This window comes from Salvelinus sp. IW2-2015, linkage group LG6.2 (genome assembly GCF_002910315.2).
Source record: "Salvelinus sp. IW2-2015 linkage group LG6.2, ASM291031v2, whole genome shotgun sequence".
Taxonomy (NCBI): domain Eukaryota; kingdom Metazoa; phylum Chordata; class Actinopteri; order Salmoniformes; family Salmonidae; genus Salvelinus; species Salvelinus sp. IW2-2015.
Genome location: NC_036846.1, coordinates 475,645 through 496,671, shown reverse-complemented (window position 1 = coordinate 496,671; position 21,027 = coordinate 475,645). Strand labels below are relative to the sequence as shown.

The 21,027-nt window shown below is 43.8% G+C and overlaps 1 protein-coding gene across 2 annotated transcripts; it reads left to right on the top strand.

Annotated features, from left to right (window-relative positions):
- The first annotated feature begins 449 nt into the window (after positions 1 to 449).
- fbxw11a (F-box and WD repeat domain containing 11a) lies at positions 450 to 19,770 on the top strand. 2 transcript variants are annotated; one of them, XM_023989757.3, is made up of 14 exons: positions 450 to 574; positions 2,726 to 2,830; positions 4,394 to 4,465; positions 4,635 to 4,857; positions 7,795 to 7,981; positions 8,092 to 8,182; positions 8,652 to 8,789; positions 9,196 to 9,314; positions 11,891 to 12,140; positions 12,313 to 12,431; positions 18,890 to 19,000; positions 19,088 to 19,166; positions 19,252 to 19,416; positions 19,496 to 19,770. In XM_023989757.3, exons 1-13 carry the CDS (start codon positions 536 to 538, stop codon positions 19,411 to 19,413), a joined length of 1,695 nt encoding a protein of 564 aa, XP_023845525.1. In that variant the 5' UTR covers positions 450 to 535; the 3' UTR covers positions 19,414 to 19,416; positions 19,496 to 19,770. The 2 variants fall into 2 exon arrangements, with proteins under 2 accessions (XP_023845525.1, XP_023845526.1); XM_023989758.3 differs by lacking the exon at positions 2,726 to 2,830.
- The last annotated feature ends 1,257 nt before the right edge of the window (positions 19,771 to 21,027 follow it).

Genomic DNA, 21,027 nt, shown 5'->3' with positions numbered 1-21,027 from the left:
AGAGATGCATCCCTTGATGTCATTTTAGCCGTTCTATATCCACTTGTCAGTCTTCAAATTATCTGGTGCTTGTATACTAGTGTCTACATTAATTTACAGTGTTATATTAGAAGTACTGCAAAATAGGTTTTGCTTGCTTGCTCGTCATATTCCTTTATGTACTATGTTAACATATGACTCGAGTCATCTCTGAGACTCATAGAAAGCATATTTTGTATCGTTCTAAAAGTGATGAGTGGTATAGTTTTGATGTGTTTCTCAGAATGGCAGCATCTTCAAACATTTGGCCTTCTGTTAGGGGAATGCCTTGATAGCAGACAAGCCAATCAATGTGGGGCAAGCCAGTTAAGGCACGCCTCTAGCAGAGCTTGGCCAGTCAAGAGTGTCGGATTCACGAGGGGGGGGTGGCCTTACCCCCACTAAACAGCCCTGCCAAGCTGTGGCTGARCGAAGTGAATGACGTCTCTGCATTTGCAGCCGCCGACGCAGTSTTTGGTTTCCATTTTCACAGCCGAGTTTCGGGGTGACCAACAACATGGAGCCAGAGATTGAGGACAAAACGTTGGAATTAATGGTAAGCTTTGGTGACATTGACCCCCTAGGTCGCTATTGGGAACGAAAAGGAGCCATAGAGGCTTGAATCGAAGGCCGAACATGGTACCAACCCGAACCGACGGTCGGGAGAGTTGGAGGAAAAAGGAAGGGGAACTAGAAAAAGAGGGAGGGCCTGAAACATTGATATTTTTCTTTGAGGGTCCTGGTGCAGCGACTGACTAGGTCGTCGAAACCTATTAGTAAATGTGACAGGATAGTCCATGATTTTTGCAATGGCCAAATTGAATCYGTAACCTCATGTAAAATAGTCGAATGGTTTCTGCAAGGCGTCCGCTGAATAAAGTCACGGATTTCGGTGTAGCTTTTGGCTGCGGTGACGCTGCGCCACTCGGCCCTGTGTGTCACAGCTAGTTAGCTAACTAGCCTGCTAACTTTGGACACAACGTACCTGGCTCGTTAGCTGGATAACTACAGAAATACATATTCAAGTCTGATAAAGACAATTAAATGTTGCCCACACCCTTCCATGTGAATTTCTGAATGTTCTTCTGGTGTGCGTGTTCATGTTTCTAAAGCTGCGTAGAAGGAAGTGCACAACATTAACTCGCGAGGGGTATTTTCATTGCTAACGAGTTATTAGTTAGTTAAGCAACAAATAGTTGGGCACCGTGACATTGTGATGCATAAATAATTGTAATTTACTTGATTTGGACAGCTGACATTTGTAACAAACTGTTGTACTTGGGTTTTCCATCTTTTCATTCTTCAGTTTACCAAGGTAACGTTACTTAGCTCGCAGACTTATAGGTAACGTTAGCTAGATTGGACWAGCCACCTGACCAGTCCAAAAGCCAATGTATCAGATTTTGGGGTGATGGCTAGCTGCTTGCCCAGAGTTCTACCTTGCACGTTTTAACGTTACTACTTGTWGGTCCGATGTCGTCTATCAAAAAGGACATCTGCCTGTCAAGACTGTCAATTGGCTAACATTAGAATAATATTTCAGTGTTGGTAACTAGTAGCAGGAAACAGATCTCTACAGTAAGCCTGATAATTACAATAAAATTGTTTGTTAAAAAAGGAACCGATTTGGTTTCAGCCAGCACAACAATCCTCAGCCGGCACTGTTTGTTTTGGCAAAGTTAAATTCCACATAACCAGACTCGCTCCTCACACCGCAGCAATGATGCCATTATTTTCACACTGAATCCGAAATCTCTAGGTGATTCACCTGTAACTAGCTAATGAGCCTGTCAAGACTTCAATTGAGTTTTCCCTCGTCCTATTAGGTCAGTCATACTCCTCTTTAAACCATTACTAAGCTCAATGGTAAGCCTTATTTGACATTGACTAAACCTATATCAACACAACCACCYTGCAAGTAAACTACATTGATCTTGAGCTAGGATACATGTCATGTTTCTGTTCCAGTTACCCTCTTCCCTTCCCTGTGTACCCTTTCCCCAACCTAGGCTATATTAGACAGTCCCATTAGATAGCCTACTTGGACTGAATTGACAATGTACATATGTTATGTTTGTAATAGATTATTTTATGTGTGTCTGTGTATTTTGACCCTATGTAAATCACTAACCACTTCCATAGTGTGAGGATGGAAGAACAGAGGGCGGGGCATTAGCAAAAATCAAAGGCCTTAAAATTGACGAAGTGTCCGTTGCGGACTCGTCCCTCCAACTTCTCTTCCTATCCCCATCCACTTCATATATCTAACAATGCTTTTGTGTGTCTGTCTATGCCTTGTGTGTGTAAGTATGTGTTTCTGCGCTCACTGTGCAAATGTGCGTGTAGCTCTAATACTGGTTTTTCCCCTCACTACCCCAACCCACCTTCTCTTCTCATCTTCACGAACACTGGTTTGGTTACGCACACCAATCTGTTCTTTACTCTTTCCTATTCTGTTTGGTCATATTTGTCTTCCCTCCACATTTCGCCCATTTCTTCCACTCCTTTTTGTCTATGTATATTCTTCATCTTCCTCCTGCTACTCATCTATCCTCTACCTCTTCAACTCCTTTCCTCCCCCCCTCATCTCTCTTGTTCACTCATCTCTTCCTCATTCTCTCTCTTCCCATCCTTTCTCTCCCATCCCTGTCTCATGCCTCTTTTCTCTCCTTTCATTCCTCTTCCTATCTCTCCTTCTCTCACACAGTGCTCTGTGCCTCGCTCTCTCTGGCTGGGCTGCTCCTCGGTGGCAGAGAGTTTGTGTGCACTCAGGTGCCTGCAGAGCATCCCCTCCACCCGGGCACACAACCAGGTTCTGCTACTCTCTCCTCTTAATTCTGACCTACCTATTGCCCCCCCCCAGCCTCTTACCACACCATGAACTGTGTACTGCACCCTCCCCAGGCCCCCTTGCCTTCCCGCCTCTTCCTCCCAAAAATATGCTTCTCTCTCCAGCCCAGCTTACAGGATATCTGACATCTGGCTCAAGTTCATATTTAGCCTTCTAGAAAAGGGTTGATCAATACAGACAAGCACGCCTGAAAGATGCCTCCCTCTTTCCTTGGTAAAAAGTTGTTTTGGTCAAAGCTGAAGTGACACCAAGACCAAACTTCGATCAAAGATAGCATAATAGGCTAACCCGTGAATCACAGGAACAGGATTGTATCAAGCCTGGCCAAACCTAGCTAGGTCTTGTGAAAGTAAAGCTCTAGATAGCTAGACTAAGTCTCTCCCTCCCTACTCTAAAGTTTGGGATTTATATTTTTAAGTTCTGACAAAAGTTCCCCAGTTTACTTTACAAGAGTTGTCTAGTTAATCTGAATTAGATGGGCAGAGTTGGGGTCGCTGCTGGCTGGGGTGAAAGGAAGGAGAGGCTACCAGAGCATGTCGCCTGGGGTGCAGTGCTAGGTTGCCTGGAGGTGTGTTGGGCAGGGGATGGTCTAGGAACCTCCGCCCTGCCTGTGTTAGGGGGGGGATGTGAGGGGCGCCATGGTATGCTCGCTGTCTCTGGCAGCCTGTCCCTAGGCTTGCTCTGTCTGTCTCTGTCTGTTAGTTTGTCTGCTCTGTATGGCACTGCTGCATGAACACTAGTGTCCGCATCAGCCTTGACCCCTGACCTTGTCTGTGTACCCATCTGTTTGTGTACTTGACTTGTTACTATTGGTCTGTCAGTCTCTCCGTTGAAGAGCGACAAATGATCCAGTGCAATATCAGTTTCATTTTTGCAGATCAAATAGTGGAGATATGCTACTGTAGGCCATCTGAGGAAGTCCCTTGTGTTTCTCTTCTACATACGTCCATACACATCTGGACAGGGTTCTCAATAATCTGTGACAGTGTCAGGTGAAGTGTGTGTGGCTGACACAGACATATAACAAGCACGGGCTGTGTGTGTATCTGTTAACGTTTTAAATGGGAGAGGGAGCCCGTCTGGTTCAACCTTTTAACAGTACTCCTCCCAGCATTCTCCCACTGTTTGTGGCTGCATCCCAAATGACACCCTATTCCCTATGCGGTGTTGTGCTTTTGACCCAAAGTAGTACGTAGTTGAGAATAGGGTGCCATTTGAAATGCWAACTGTCTGTGTTGGAGGGCTGTGTACTATCAGATTATGGTTTCATTACTGCAGGGTTTGTCTAGTAGCCATACCCACATACTCCTGTTTAATTTCCTGTCCAGACTGCACATCACAGGGAGAGGAGATAGAGATCACCTTTCTTACATTATTAGCTAGCCGTGTGTGTGTGTGTGTGTGTGTGCCATTGTACTCTGCATTCTGCTACCATTTTGCACATTTGTGTTCATTTACCTTTTCTTAACAGACACCAAATGAGCTCTAACCATTCATTCCCCGTGTTCTTGTCTCTTCATACAGAACACATCAGTCATGGAGTCTCAGAACCACGTAGACGACCTCTCGCCAAAGAAGACCACAGTTCTCACCAAGGTGTGTGTAGGTGGATTATGAGGGTGTGGAATCTGTAATATATCTGAGCGATATTACATCGTAAAATGTGTCAATTGTCCTTGGAAAAGGCACTTAAGTTATGGCAATTTCAGTGGGAATGGAACCCGTAGTGCCGTGTGTGTGTATAACTCTGTCCTCTCCCTCTCAGCTTAGTAACGGTCCTGTGATGACGGGCTCTCGTAAGCGCCCGTCGGAGGGGGGCAACRACAAGGAGAAGGCGCACTGCATCGCCCTGTTTGACCAGTGGTCCGAGACTGACCAAGTGGAGTTTGTAGAACACCTCATCTCCCGAATGTGCCACTACCAACACGGCCACATCAACACCTACCTCAAACCCATGCTCCAACGAGACTTCATCACAGCACTGCCAGGTAACACACACACCTAGGGTTGTTGAGGTGAACGTAACACCGCCACGCCGGCGGTCACAAGTCATGAAGGCAGTCAAATTCCACGTGACTGTTTAGTCACGGTAATTTGTCTTCAAGTTCTGATGCCTGCTCATGGTCATTGGGTAGCCTACCAAACTTGCTAACTGCCTGGCACTCTATTGTCCCTCTAATCATTCTGACATCAATGCAAATGTTATTGAAAATCTAATCAAACACTTCATGAGAGCCCATGAGCTCATGTTGTGCAACATTTCAATAAGCAATGCAATTGCGTGAGAAAACAGAGTGATGGCCTCTACTAAAAAGCTGTGGTTCAGCTTTCTATAGGCAGGCCTACTATATTTATTCCTGAACTTTACTAATATTAAGCACATTGCTTATATTTACAACCGGAGTGTAGCCTACCTGGCTGGCATGAAAATAAACCATGGGGAAAAGCGTCCTCCATTCGCTATTTAAGTGCATAGATGATATGTATTTATTTCCCGCTGCCCCTGTTTTGATACAGGTGGGTGATAATGGTCCATTCTAAGTGAAAACAAATTTCACACATACAGTGCCAGTCATAATTTTGGACACCTACTCATGCAAGGGTTTTTCTTTATATTTACTGTTTTCTACATTGTAGAATAGTTAACAAATCTAAATATATTTTAGATTCTTCGAATTAGCCACCCTTTGCCTTGATGACAGCTTTGCACACTCTTGGCGTTCTCTCAACCAGCTTCACCTGGAATGCTTTTCCAATAGTCTTGAAGGAGTTCCCACATACAGTTGAAGTCGGAGGTTTACATACACTTAAGTTGGGAGTCATTAAAACTTGTTTTTCAACCACTCTACAAATTTCTTGTTAACAAACTATCGTTTTGGCAAGTCGGTTAAGAGCCTAACTGGCATATATAAGCAGCGCATGAGTTTCACGTTTGGGGAAGATAATTTTCACCATTAAAAATGCACCTTTTATAAAAAGGATTACATGCATAATTGCATTTGCGGTCACTTTTGATAACGGTGTTTTCCCGCTAATGGAACATTCGCTCTTATATCCTACTACCATGTACGCATTGCTGCACTTCTAATGTGAAGAAATAGCCTAACGGTTTATCAACATTTTAAGCTAAACATTCTGATCTGTTGCATCAGGCACATTGAGTAAATCAACCACTATCATATAAAAGAAAAATGTATTTATTTTTTGATCTATCGCATCCCATAACTGTCCCCGACTGTTTGAAATATTTATTTCTCACACAGAATAGAATAGGTTGACTTTTGTACTATGGGGGATAGTTGATTGACATAGGCTAGTGCTTTTGCTGTTCATCTTGTTGGCTGACGATAAGTAAATGTGGACAGTTCTTCCAATATTTTCAATATGCACCTTTGGAATTGGATAAGGACGCGTGCAGACTGTTTTAGGGTGCATTACGGCCACACAAAGGGGATGCCACCATGAAATTGTAGATATTATCAAGTGCTTGTCAAATTGTGAATGAGAGATTATTGAAGTGTGTACAGCCTGATGAAAAAACAAAGCAATCCTCATGTCTTTCAAGCAACTTTTTTCAAATCATCATTAGTGTCATCATGCAGCCTTACAATGTATTAAAAATCGAAACGTCATGCCCAACGTTTGTTGAATAACTAAATGCAATAACTTAAAATGAAGCATAYCTGTTTCTTTACCGTTCGACACAGAATAGCCGCATGGGCGCGCTCCCTCAAATCTTTTGGAGAAAATATACTTTCTATTTCATCCAGCTTTGTTCAATTGTACTCGTCATAAAATAATGACATGGAATTGTAAGCARATCTTGTCTGCCAAATGAACTAGTGTAGCCCACAGCCATTTGGCATTGCCACATCAGGACCTAACATAAGGACAACTCAGAGTACGCTATTCTGTTCTTCTGTAATAGACTACATTTTCTTCATATCATGCTTTAGACCCGTCTAAAATAAATAATGGATTCGTTGTGAAGGTGTAGGCTATATTACATGGTTTTGTGAGACTTTWWAAAAAATGTAGATGTTTCAAAGGTCTGCATCAGTGGCTTGGAGGCTGTGTGGAAGCCAGGACATGCTAAATGTGTTAATGTTAAATAACGGTCAATTACCGTGAGACCGACCCAGTCATTTGCTTGACAATCACCGGCTGACAATTTCGTGACTGCCACAACCATACACACCCTTTAACTTCTTTTCCGGACACGCTTTCTCACCCGCGCGTACACACGTTCACAACTTCTTTTGGATGCTTCCGCTGGAGTCCAGCACAGGAATGCATTTTAAGTCTGAGCCCAACGAATGCCCGTGACGTTCAGACCCTACCCAGGCCCGATTTGCTTCTGCCTAATTTAAGGCCCAGCCCGGTCCCAACCCAAAATTAGAAATAACTTCCCTCAATTCGCTTCTGGTCTCTGTCTGTTCTCCCCCTCCCTTCACTGTTGCATGCACATCCTGTCTGAGTATCCATAGCAACGGCTCCGCCTTGGGCTGCTCAATGACGAGACGTGAGAGAGCAGTTAGCCGCTAGCTAACTACTTTTCGTCACTTTGATCTCCGGGAACGTTATTATTTCCTGTGACAACATCTCTCCTGTCGACGCGGACAATATTTTGGTCTAATGTTTGACGAGGTTAAAGCACTTCTGGCACCATGTTAGGCAGGTATGACTGTAGGCTACTACACAGCAGATGACGAGCGAATGGCTCAACTTCAAAATGTTACTGATGGCAGAGCCCAGCCCGTAACCTAGAAATTGACCCAAAAAAACGGAGCTGCCCGGCCCCTAAGCTGGTGTCTAGTGTTAGGTAGCAGAGCTCCATCTTCCACACACTTTTGCACTCCTTCACACACCATGCTCACACACCCAACAAACAGTTACACCCCATCTCTCTCGCTTCCTCTCTCTAGCCCAGGGTCTGGACCACATAGCAGAGAACATCCTGTCGTTCCTGGACGCGCAGTCTCTGTGCTCCGCGGAGCTGGTGTGTAAGGAGTGGCAGAGGGTGATCTCTGAGGGCATGCTCTGGAAGAAACTCATAGAACGCATGGTCCGCACAGACCCCCTCTGGAAAGGCCTGTCCGAGAGGCACCAGTGGTGAGCATGAACACGAACGCTCGTCGAGCTACTGGAGACGGAGACACACGGAATAGGGAAGTTCTGAAGATTGATTTCTCATTGGCTTATTGTTCTGTCCATCATCTCAGGGAGAAGTATCTGTTCAAGAACCGAACGACAGAGGTCCCGCCCAACTCCTACTACCACTCCCTGTACCCCAAGATCATCCAGGACATAGAGGTTAGACTGTAGTTCTGTCCACAAAAAAACCTTGCCCTTCAGGCGGTGGCTATGTCTCAAATGGCTCCCTATTTAGTGCACTACTTTTGACCAGGGCTCTGGTGACCTTATGTAGGGAATAGGGTGCCATTTGGGGAGGAYGCGTTCTGTGTCTATAKACCGTGGGCGTGATTTAAAAAYAATCAATAAGGTTGATTAATACTTTAGATGAAGGGATCTATTTTGGTCTCACCCATCGTTGCTCTTTTTCCCCCATCCAATGTGTTTTTCCTCCCTCATATATCCACTCTTTTCTCTGTTTTCTTCTATCCCCCTATTGTCTGTGTGTTTCCTCTTGAGATCTCTCTCTCTCCTTCCCACTACCTGCCAATGCCCTCTCTGCTCTCCTCACCTCTACCCCCTCTCTGCTCTCCTCACCTCTCTGCTCTCCTCACCTCTACCCCCTCTCTGCTCTCCTGTGTGTGTATAGACTATCGAGGCTAACTGGCGGTGTGGCAGACACAACCTGCAGAGGATCCAGTGTCGGTCAGAGAACAGTAAAGGAGTCTACTGCCTCCAGTACGACGACGATAAAATCATCAGCGGCCTGAGAGACAACTCCATAAAGGTGCGTGAGTGTACTTGTGTTTTTGGACGGGTCGAAATGGATTAATCATGTTATTGCAGACTATGCCTTTGATGTGAAACAACAGCTGTCTGTATCTCAAAGGAAAGACATGAATTAAAGGATGAAATGAGTCATTTGCCCACCCTCTGTGTGTTCCACTCATCTGTCTGGCCTGGAGAATGAGGGGGAGGAGGGAGGAAAGGGCTAGCCTGTCCATCTCCAGTGCTCTAGTACACAGGGATCCCTCCACACTGCATGGAAATGGGGCATGAACAATACTGAGACCAGCTTACCCTGACCCACATCTGCTCCTGCTCGCTTTCTCTCCCTTCCTCGTGCTAACTCATCTTTCTTTTTCTACTCTCTCTCTCTCTCCTGCCATCTCCTCCTCCCTCTATCTGTGTAGATCTGGGACAAGCAGTCTCTGGAGTGTCTGAAGATCCTGACAGGTCATACAGGGTCAGTGTTGTGTCTGCAGTATGATGAGAGAGTCATAGTCACTGGTTCCTCCGACTCCACTGTCAGGTATGACACAGTGATTTTATATATATACAGACACACACACACGCACAGGCTTTGTCCAAATGCAACCCTATATCCCATGCAGTGCACTAGTTTTCACCAGGACCGATGGGGCTCTGGTCCAAAAGTAGTACACTACCATATATGGAATAGGGTGCCGTTTGGGGGGACAACCTTACACTGCCATCTATGTCGGTATATTACCGACTGCTTTAGCCACCCGGTATGTCACAGTGTAAAACCCACAGTGTCCAAATGCAACCCTGCAGTGCCTTTGGAAAGTACTCAGACCCCTTGACCTTTCCCACATTTTGTTATGTTACAGCCTTATTCTAAAATTGCTGAAACTGTTTTTTCCCCTCATCAATCTACACACAATATCCCATAATGACAAAGCAAAACAGGTTTTTAGAATACATAAGTATTCAGACCCTTTACTCATTACTTTGTTGAAGCAGCTTTGGCATCGATTACAGCAAAGAGTCTTCTTCGGTATGACGCTACCAGCTTAGCACACCTGTATTTGGGGAGTTTCTCCCATTCTTCTCTGCAGATCCTCTCAAGCTCTGTCAGGTTGGATGGGGAGCGTCGCTGCACAGCTATTTTCAGGTCTCCAGAGATGTTCGCTCGGGTTCAAGTCCGGGCTCTGACTGGGCCACTCATGGACATTCAGAGACTTGTAGAAGCCACTCCTGTGTTGTCTTGGCTGTGTGCTTAGGGTCGTTGTCCTGTTGGAAGGTGAACCTTCACCCCAGTCTGAGGTCCTGAGCACTCTGGAGCAGGTTTTCATCAAGGATTTCGCTGTACTTTTCTCTGATAATCTTTGTCTGATTGGTGGAGTGCTGCAGAGATGGTTGTCTTTCTGGAAGATTCCCCGATCTCCACGGAGGAACTCTGACGCTCTGTCAGTGACAATCGGGTTCTTGGTCACCTCCCTGACCAAGGCCCTTCTTCCCAGATTGCTCAGTTTGGCCRRGCGGCCAGMTCTAGGAGGAGTCTTGGTGGTTCCAAACTTCTTCCATTKAMGAATGATGGAGGCCACTGTGTTTTTGGGGCCCTTCAATGCTGCAGAAATGTTTTGGTACCCTTCCCSAGATCTGTGCCTTGATACAATCCTGTCTCGCAGCCCTACGGACAATTCCTTTGACCTCATTGCTTGGTTTTTGCTCTGACCTGTCTACTTATATAGACCGGTTTGTGCCTTTCCAAATCATGTCCAATCAATTGAATTTACCACAGGTGGGCTCCAATCAAGTTGTAGAAACATCTCAAGGATGATCAATGGAAACAGGATGCACCTGAGCTCAATTTTGATTTTCATAGCAAAGGATCTGAATACTTAAGTAAATAAGCWATTTTTTGTTGTTGTTGATACATTTGCAACAATGTCTTAACTTGTTTTCACTGTCAATTATGGAGTATTGTGTGTAAATTGCTGAGGATTTATTTGTATTTCATTCATTTTAGAATAAGGCTGTAACGGAACAAAATGTGGAAAAAGTATAGATGATGATAGAAATACATCTAGAATGGACATTGTCGTCCTAGAAACGTGACTAAAAAGTTGTCATGGTCAGGATAGCCAACCATCTCCACATCTGTCTTGGATTCGCCCAATACACTCCACAGCCATTGGATCACTGTCACTTCTGACTCTCACACCAGCCAACCCTCCGAGCAGCCAAACATAGAGCCTTCTCTCTCTGCTTTGAGATCTGTCTGTGGTCTATCTATATATGAAACCATCCTGCCCTGTCTGCTCATTTATTTATAGCTAGTTGAGGAGTGCTAAACTGTTGCCCAGCCATCTCTTTGATGCAGGAGCTATATCATTTGTGAATGCCAGTCTCTCTCTACCACTCTTGTGGAAATAATCAGTACTTCACCCTATCTTCTGTAGCTACACACAGAAGCTACACACACACTCTAGTACACAGGGAAGAGATTGATATTTAAATTAAATCGTCACCATTTCTCACCTTCCAATATAAGGCTAGCTGTTAGATTTCCTATCTGTAAGAGAGTTGTGATAGTCAATATAGTTAGTTAACATTTTCAATGTCACACAATGTCCAAACCTGAGGCGAGAGAGAGAGAGAGAGAGAGAGTGTGTGTGTGTGCGCCAGCCCATGCCAGTCTAGGCTGCACACAGAAGCTCAACCTTCACACACTCATTACTTCACACTCTCCCTGGGAGGTATCCAAGGAAAATGTGACTTCACTTCCTTAGCGACGGCTTGACGGGCACTTGTTTGTGGCTTTGAGTCTCAGCTTTTCCAGTGTGTGTTCTGAGTTTGTATGTTTGATCCCCCCCCCTCCCTGTCGTACAGTGGAACTCAATAAAAACGCTCTTAACGGCTGGTCCCTAGTGTGGGGTGTGTTGACTGGGACGGCGCAGTGTCCAGCCTTGGCCGCGTCGGTCTGTTTAGCAGAGCTTTCGTTAATCAGTCTCATTCTTTCTTTTTTATAATATTCCCCCCCCCCTTTTTTTTCTCGTTCTCCTCCTCCCTCCCTTCTCTTTTTTTCGTATCTCCCTCCACCCTCCCCTTCTCCTCTGTCCGTCTCCCTCGCTCACCCAGGGTGTGGGACGTGACGTCGGGTGAGGTATTGAACACCCTGATCCATCACAACGAGGCGGTGCTCCACCTGCGCTTCTGCAACGGKCTGATGGTGACGTGTTCCAAGGACCGTTCCATAGCTGTGTGGGACATGGCCTCGCCCACCGACATCAGCCTCCGGCGGGTCCTCGTGGGTCACCGCGCCGCCGTCAACGTGGTCGATTTTGACGACAAATACATTGTGTCGGCGTCGGGGGACCGCACCATCAAGGTGAGAGGTGTGTGTGTGTGTGTGGATCATGAGATATAAAATGTGGGGCTAGTGTGTTAGCGTGTATGTGGGTGCACTTGGGTATATCTTGTCTCTACAAGATTTGATATTGGAGTCGTTGCCTGTGAATATTGATGTCTGTCCCCCTCTCTCTCTCTGCTGCCCCCTGTAGGTGTGGAGCACAAGTACGTGTGAGTTTGTGCGCACGCTAAACGGACACAAGCGAGGCATCGCCTGCCTGCAGTACAGAGACAGACTGGTGGTCAGTGGCTCCTCAGACAACACCATACGGTAGGAGACTGTCCCTGTCCTAAATCTGTCCTGTCTACTACAGTACTAATCATCCTACATCCTATTTCTAACATAATGTTCAGAAATGACGTATGCAGTAAGCAATAAATATCTACGTACTAGACTCACCCATACTGATAATGCGTTAGCTAATGCACAATGGCGACGTTTCCCATCGTTTGTTCATTATTTGATTATCAGCTGTTGTCAATCACACATGGGTCTGAAAAGGTGATTTTCTTAATAGCATGCAGTGAATCCGTACTAGATGAAAAGTGGAAACGAGTATGACATCCTGGCATTTAAAACACACAACGTTTCTTTTCCTCCAATTTCTCTTACTATAAAACGTTATATTTTCACATATGCTAAATGCCTGCTATTTAGAACACATTATGGGTATTTGCACACGGCCAGTCTGTGATATCTTGTTTCACTGGGTTTATGGTGCGTTGTAGGATGTTTGTGTGTCAGGTAGTTAGTGCATTTGGAAGGTATTCAGATCCCTTGACTTTTTCCACCTTTTGTTAATTTACAGCCGTATTCTAAAATTGATTAAATTGTTGTTTTTCCCTTCAATCTACATACACTACTCCTTAATGACAAAGCAAAAATAGGTTTTCAGAAATTTGTGCAGATGTGTTACAATTTAAAAATTAAATATTACATTTACATAAGTGTTCAGACCCTTTACTCAGTACTTTGTTGAAGCCCCTTTCGCAGCGATTACAGCCTTSAGTCTTCTTGGGTATGACGCCACAAGCTTGGCACACCTGTATTTGGGGAGTTTCTCCCATTYTTCTCTGCAGATCCTCTCAAGCTCTGTCAGGTTGGATGGGGAGCGTTGCTGCGCAGTTATTTTCTGGTCTCCAGAGATGTTCGATTGGTTTCAAGTCCGAGCTCTGGCTGGGCCACTCAAAGACATTCAGAGACTTGTCCCAAAGCCTTGGCTTGGCTGTGTGCTCAGGTTCGTTGTCATGTTGGAAGGTGAACCTTTGCACCAGTCTGAGGTCTTGAGCGCTCTGGAGCAGGTTTTCAGCAACGATCTCTCAGAACTTTGCTCCGTTCATCTTTACCTCAATCCCGACTAGTCTCCTGGTCCCTGCCGCTGAAAAACATACCCACAGCATAATGCTGCCACCACCATGCTTCACCGTAGGGTTGGTGCCAGGTCTTCTCCAGAGGTGACGTTTGTCATTCAGGCCAAAGAGTTCAATATTGGTTTCATCAGACCAGACATCTTGTTTCTCATGGTCTGAGAGTCATTAGGTGCCTTTTGGCAAACTCCAAGCGGGCTGTCATGTGCCTTTTTACTGAGGAATGGCTTCCGTCTGGCCACTACCATAAAGGCCTGATTGGTGGAGTGCTGCAGAGATGGTTGTCCTTCTGAAAGATATCCCCTGTCTCCACAGAGGAACTCTAGAGCTCTGTCAGTGACCATCGGGTTCTTGGTCACCTCCCTGACCAAGGCCCTTCTCACCTGATTGCTCAGTTTGGCTGGGCGGCTAGCTCGAGGGAGAGCCTTGGTGGTTCCAAACTTCTCCATTTAAAAATGGAGGCCACTGTGTTCTTGTGGACCTTCAATGCTGCAGAAATGTTTGTACCCTTCCCCAGATCTGTGCCTCGACACAATCCTGTCTCAGAGCTCTACGGACAATTAATTGAATCCATTTTAGAATAAGGCTGTAACGTAACAATGTGGAAAAAGGGGAGAGGTCTGAATACTTTCTGAATGCACTGTGGATATAGACACACACACACAGTGTACAAAACATTGAGTTGCACCCCCGTTTTGATCTCTGAACAGCCTCAATTCGTAGGGGCATGGACTCTACAAGGTGTCAAAAGCGTTCCACAGGGATGCTGGCCCATGTTGACTCCAATGCTTCCCACAGTTGTCAAGTTGGCTGGGTGTCTTTTGGGTTGTGGACAATTCTTGATACACGTGGGGTGCACAAAAAACCCAGCAGTGTTGCAGTTCTTGACACACACCGGTGCGCCTGGCACCTACTACCATACCCCGTTCAAAGGCACTTAAATCTTTTCTCAATCTATGTCTCAATTGTCTCGAGGCTTAAAAATCATGTAACCTGTCCCTTTCATCTACACTGAGATTGAAGTGGATTTAACAAGTGACATCAATAAGGGATCATAGCTTTCACCTGGATTCAGCAGGTCAGTGTGTCATGGAAAGAGCAGGTGTTCATATACAGTACCAGTCAAAAGTTTGGACACCTACTCATTCCAGGGTTTTTCTTTATTTTTACTATTTTCTACRTCGTAGAATAATAGTGAAGACATCAAAACTATGAAATAACACATGGAATCATGTAGTAACTAAAAAAGTGTTTAACAAATCCAAAATATATATGATATTCTTCAAAGTAGCCACCCATGCCTTGATGACAGTTTTGCACACACTTGGCATTCTCTCAACCAGCTTCATGAGGTAGTTACGTGGAATGCATTTAAATGAACAGGTGGGATTTTTGAACAACAACCTCATCTTTGTAGCCCACACATACACTTATCTGTTTGAGCAGTGAATTTCAACCACAATGACCAGGGAGATTTTCCAATGCCTCGCAGAGAAGGCAACCWATTGGTATATGGGTACAAATAAAAAAGACATTTTGGATGGTGTATCAATACACCCAGTCACTACCAAGATACTGGTGTTCTTCCTAACTCAGTTGCCGGAGAGGAAGGAAACCGCTCAGTGATTTCACCATGAGGCCAATGGTAGGGCTGTGACAGTAATTGAATAACTGTAACTGACGGTTATGAATGAAGACCACCATGAAAATAAAATGACCGTCAAAACCGTTTTTTAATAAGCCTACATCAATTTTCGGATTTACTTTATTTTCATGTAGATAACACCGCCCTTAGGTGAAGTTTTACCAACGATTATAAGCAATTGTTTTGGGGTTAGTCTGTCAAATTTTCTAGATCGTTTTCCTCTTTTCTTTGATGCTCGAGCAGGTAATCCCTAGATGTGGGAGGGGGGAGGGGGGGTGGGGTGTAGAGCGTTATGGGACTACAGTTTTTAAAAAAAAGAAAAAAAAAAAAAGATGTGGACTTTGTTTTCATTGCTTGCTAGTAAATGAATAAATCTGTCTTGTAAAAAAGTTTGGGTGTGTCTGACTATTCATTAATTATTCAACAGCAGTTGACAAATTTGTTCTGACTGAGGGCTGTAATGCACTGTTATGTCAAATGGACAATGCACCAATCCTCCAACCTGGAGTGGTATAATTTTATACAGAATCTTTTCTTCATTTATATACTAATCAACGCTGATCATCCCAGGTCCTGGCCAACATTCTGCCCTAGGCGAGACAAAAACGAATTGCCGCCCTCCTAATTTTTATGAATGCCCRTGTGGTAGCCTACAGTTTGTAAAACAGCCAATTTACTGTTAATCCCTGTCATTTCTGCCTGTATTAAATACAGTAATTTGTCATTCTTGGAGTGGAAACATTGTTTATTGTTACACTTGTGAGTAACAAGTCTTACCATTTAGGAGCTCCATGTGAGCATGTGTTTGGTTTCCCTGTTAATACATTTTTTTTCTTGAACTTTTATTTAACTAGGCAGGTCAGTTAAGAACAAATTCTTATATACAATGACTGCGTACCAGGGAACAGTGGGTTAACTGCCTTGTTCAGGGGCAGAATTACATATTTTTACCCTGTCAGCTCTCGGATTTAATCCAGCAACCTTTTTGGTTACTGGTCCAACGCTGTAACCACTAGGCTACCTGCCGCCCCTGATGTTGATGGAGAGCATGTGCCTGAGCACGCATAGAAGTACCTGGCCTGCTTCTCGCAAATGTCAAATGTAGTGTCGTGCCCAGCTGTGCTTCTCAGAATGTTTTGTTGTATGCATGTTACTAACAGTATTTAAAAAATCTTTCTAACACTCCTACCCCTCCATAATCAGCGTTGCTGATTTTAAATAGGCTATGGACATGTTTCTATTTTGATGATTGATTGTCAACTTCATAATTGAGAAAGTTTCCTAAAGTAGCTTGTCTGGACTCCGTSTCTTTAAGAATCAAAACGTCCCTGTCATGAATTAATCTTGTAAAAGGCCTATTTTCAGTAGCTTAGTCTACATTATTTCTCTCATTAAGGCGTCTTCTCTTTGAAGAACATATGCCACTGCCATCAAATGACCGCAGCAGCAGGGTTTGTGACATTATGGTACTATTTCGGGGAAAGTGGGGAAAACCCATCAGACTTTGTTTGAATGGTTTTGTGCATCGAAGTAGGATCTATTTTTATTTATTTATATATATATATATATATATTTTTCCCATGCAGTAGAGGACAAGGTAGCCATATCTTTATTTTGACTCTTCGTGTTGTCAATACTAAAATGCTACAGATCCCGCTCCAACCTGGCCTTTCTTAATTTGTTGATTTTAATATTTATAACACAGGTGGCTGCTGGCACCTTAACTGGGGAGGACTGGCTCATGGTAATGGCTGTAACGGAAACCATGTGTTTAATGAGTACGATACCATGTTTGATACCATTCCAGACATTATTATGACCTGTCCTCCCCTCAGCAGCCTTCTGTGATTTTAATTTGAATTTTTATCATTAATAACCTGAATAGTAATTACATGCCATGATGATAATGAAGTGTTTCAAATAGGTTTTATTTGGACACATATCCATGTAAACAGAGTTGTGACCTCCCCCTGAACTGTTATGACGGTGTACATGGGCCTGGCCAATTACCGTAACCTCAAATTCCAAGACTGTCACAGCCTTAGCCACTGTTGACTTTAATAAAATAAAAATGTTTAGAGTTTAATGGATATGATAGGGAAAAACGGATGATTCAACTTTTGTAGTTACTTCACAATTCTAACCTAAATGACTGAAAAGCCTGTAGAGAGAAARAAATATTCCAAAACATGCATCCTGTTTGCGTTAAGGCACTAAAGTAAAACTGCAGAAAATTTGACAAATAAATTAGCTTTATGTCTTGAATACAAAGCGTTCTGTTTGGGACAAATCCTACAGTGTCCTGTGTTGCTCAGTTGGTAGAGCACGATGCTTGCAACACCAGGGTTGTGGGTTTGATTCCCACTGGGGACCAGAATGGGGGGGGAAATTGCTCTCACTACTGTAAGTCGCTCTGGATAAGAGCATCTGCTAAATGACTAAAATGTACATATCACTGAGTACCACTTCATTTTTTCATGCATGGTTGTGGCTGCATCATGTTATGGGCAGTGGTGTAAAGTAATTAAGTAAAAAAATACTTGATAGTACTACTAAAGTAGTTTTTGGAGGGTATCTGTACTTGACTGTTTTACATTTTTTACAACTTTTAATGTTACGTCACTACATTCCTAAAGAAAATAATGTACTTTCTACTCTCATTTTCCCTGACACCCAAAAGTACTCATTACATCTCAAATGCTTAGCAGGACAAGAAAAGGGTCCAATTCACACACTTCTCGAGAGAACATCCCTGGTCATCCTTACTGCCTCTGATCTGATGGACTCACTGAACACATGCTTTGTTTGTAAATTATGTCTGAGTATTGGAGTGTGCCTCTAGCTATCTTAAAAAATATATATATATGGTGCCGTCTGGTTTTCTTGATATAAGGAATTTGAAATGATTTATACTTCTGATACTTAAGTATATTTAAAACCAAAAACTTTTTAGACTTTTACTCAAGTAGTATTTTACTGGGTGACTCACTTTTACTTGTCATTTTCTATTAAGGTGTCTTTTACTTTTACTCAAGTATGGGTATGCTTGTCATTGGCAAGGACTTTTATAATCAAAAGACACGGAATAGAGCTAAGCACAGGTAAAATCCTAGAGGAAAACCTGGTTGTCTGCTTTCACCAGACACACGGAGATGAGTTCACCTTTCAGCTGGACAAAAACCTAAAACACAAAGCCACAAGCTGGAGTTGCTTACCAAGAAGACAGTGAATGTTCCTGAGTTAGTTTTGACTTAAATCTATTAGTACCTGAAAATGGTTGTCTAGCAATGATCAACAACTAATTTGACAGAACTTGAAGCATTTTGATAAGAATAATGAGCAAATGTTTCACAATCCAGGTGTGGAAAGCTCTTAGACTTACCCAGAAAGACTCAGCTGTAACCGCTGGCAAAGTGCTTCCACAAAGTATTGATGTGTGGGAATACTTATGTAAATTAGGTTTCTGGTTGAAGCTGTGCTTTCACCTCTCGACTGAGGACCGTACAGGTAATTGTATGTGTGGGGTACAGAGGTAGCCATTCAAAAAATCCTATTAAACACTATTATTGCACAGCAGTGAGTCCATGCAGCTCATGTGACTTGTTAAGCAMATTTTTTACTCCTGAACTTATTTAGGCTTGCCCTAAATAAAGGGTGTGAATACCTTTTTCTGAAGGCACTGTATGTGTGTGTGTGAACGTGTTGTTTCTTTCCAGGTTATGGGATATTGAGTGTGGAGCGTGTTTGCGAGTGTTGGAAGGTCATGAGGAACTGGTCCGCTGCATTCGCTTTGACAACAAGAGGATTGTCAGTGGTGCCTATGACGGGTGAGTCACACACAGAGTTTATAGATTGTCTTTTTACAATTCACACACACACTGCTGTTCTCTACTGACCTTGTCTCCTCTCTGCAGTAAAATCAAGGTGTGGGACCTGCAAGCTGCCCTGGACCCACGAGCCCCAGCCAGCACCTTGTGTCTGCGCACACTGGTGGTGAGTATCTTTGTGTGCTTTAATCTTTTAATGCCTGGTCTGTTGTAGACCGTGGCGTTACGTGGTATGTGTGTGTGTTTTTCAGGAGCACTCGGGGCGCGTGTTCCGGCTGCAGTTTGACGAGTTCCAGATCATCAGCAGTTCCCATGACGACACCATCCTCATCTGGGACTTCCTGAACGTGTCGACCAATGGACAGTCAGAGGGCCGGTCCCCCTCACGCACCTACACCTATATCTCCAGATAGCAGGTAACACACACACACACACACACACACGCGCGTGCGCGCAACTCTGGCTTGGAGTTTCTGACCTGTCTCTGTCCTTCAGGTGGCGCCATCCACTGCAGCAAGTCTTGGAGGAGCTGAGATCTGATTGGCTGATGGAGGGTGTGTTGCAGAGAGGAGCTCAACTCGTCTTCTTCCTCATCCTTCTGTCCATACACCGATTCTGACAAGGACTTAAGTCTCCCACCACACCCCTGAAACACACACACACGCACTGCAACTTTTCCCGCAGTTGAACACACACCCACACATTTCATATTCTATCACTAACTTATGTTCTCCAGTCTACACTAACCCACCACAGTCATTTTTTTTTTTACATATCTTACACCACACATGACCTAATCACTTACCTTAAGAAGTCCTACCATAAGCTCTAGTTCTTCAGTTCTCACCCCCAACCCTACATAGACACACGTGCTCGTATGGACGGAGAATGACCGTGGCGCTGCAGTGTGGGAGAGAGACTTTTATCTCGGCTTTGAGTGAGGAAGGATGAGAGATGGAGTTAGTTAATGAATGAAGACTCCACTCCATCTATCCTGGTTCCTACTCTTCTTCTCCCTGGGATGAACACTTGTTCGGAACGCGGAACACGTGTGTGTGTGAACCTGTAAAATGCGGCATAGACTAATAGAAAGACTGGCTGTATTGCTCTGTCACCATGGAAATGGATGTGCATGTTGAGGTTGCCGGGATACGTTGTCCTGGGCGACACCTATGCTCTTTCCTTTTACGTCTGTTTTACTTTCTGAATGTTTTTTATTGTTTTGTTTTTATATTTTATTTGACAAATCATTTTGTTCTTAGTAAAATTATACTAAGCATTGTAGTTCTCTTTCTGTCTCTTATTCTCATTGTCTTTCTCATTCACTCTTCTCAGTCGTTTCCGCTCACCATCTTTCTCTATCCATCCATGTTCGCTTTAGTTATGAGAGAAGCTGGAACTCTGAATGCAATTTAGCTGTAAACTGAGTGCTCTTGTCAAAATTGTTCTATATTAAAATGATTTTTTTAAAGAAAATGATATTGTGAATAAAGTACTTGACAGTGATTGGGTATTGAGCCAACTAACGTGAATGACTGTATGTGTCTGTTTGTTTATCCCTTGTCATTATTGTGTGTATGGCTGCATTAGTAAGTGTGCCCAGATGCGTGTTAGCGTCTGCGTCCTTGAAGCTGAAATGTGTATTTGTTGAAACTGCCACGTCCGTTTAGGATATTACGACGACAAGGTTACTTATAACAACGAACACTGTTCTTTCCCGACTTACGTCATCGCACGTCCGTTAGAAAAGTAAAGAACGCAGTACATTCTCTCCGGTTTTCTATTTTACCTCAGCATTTTTTGGGAAGGACCCGTAAGTAAGAATTTCACTGTTAGTCTACACCTGTTGTTTACGAAGCATGTGACAAAATGTGATTTTTATGTATTTTTTTTTTTTTACCACATTACCAGCCACTCTACACTGTTTAATCAACAAAACAACAACAAACGTGCTGGGGCGAACAGTGGTGCTGTGTCACGAAATCTGTATTCTAGCTTTAATGACCGTTTCAACATCATTGCAGGTG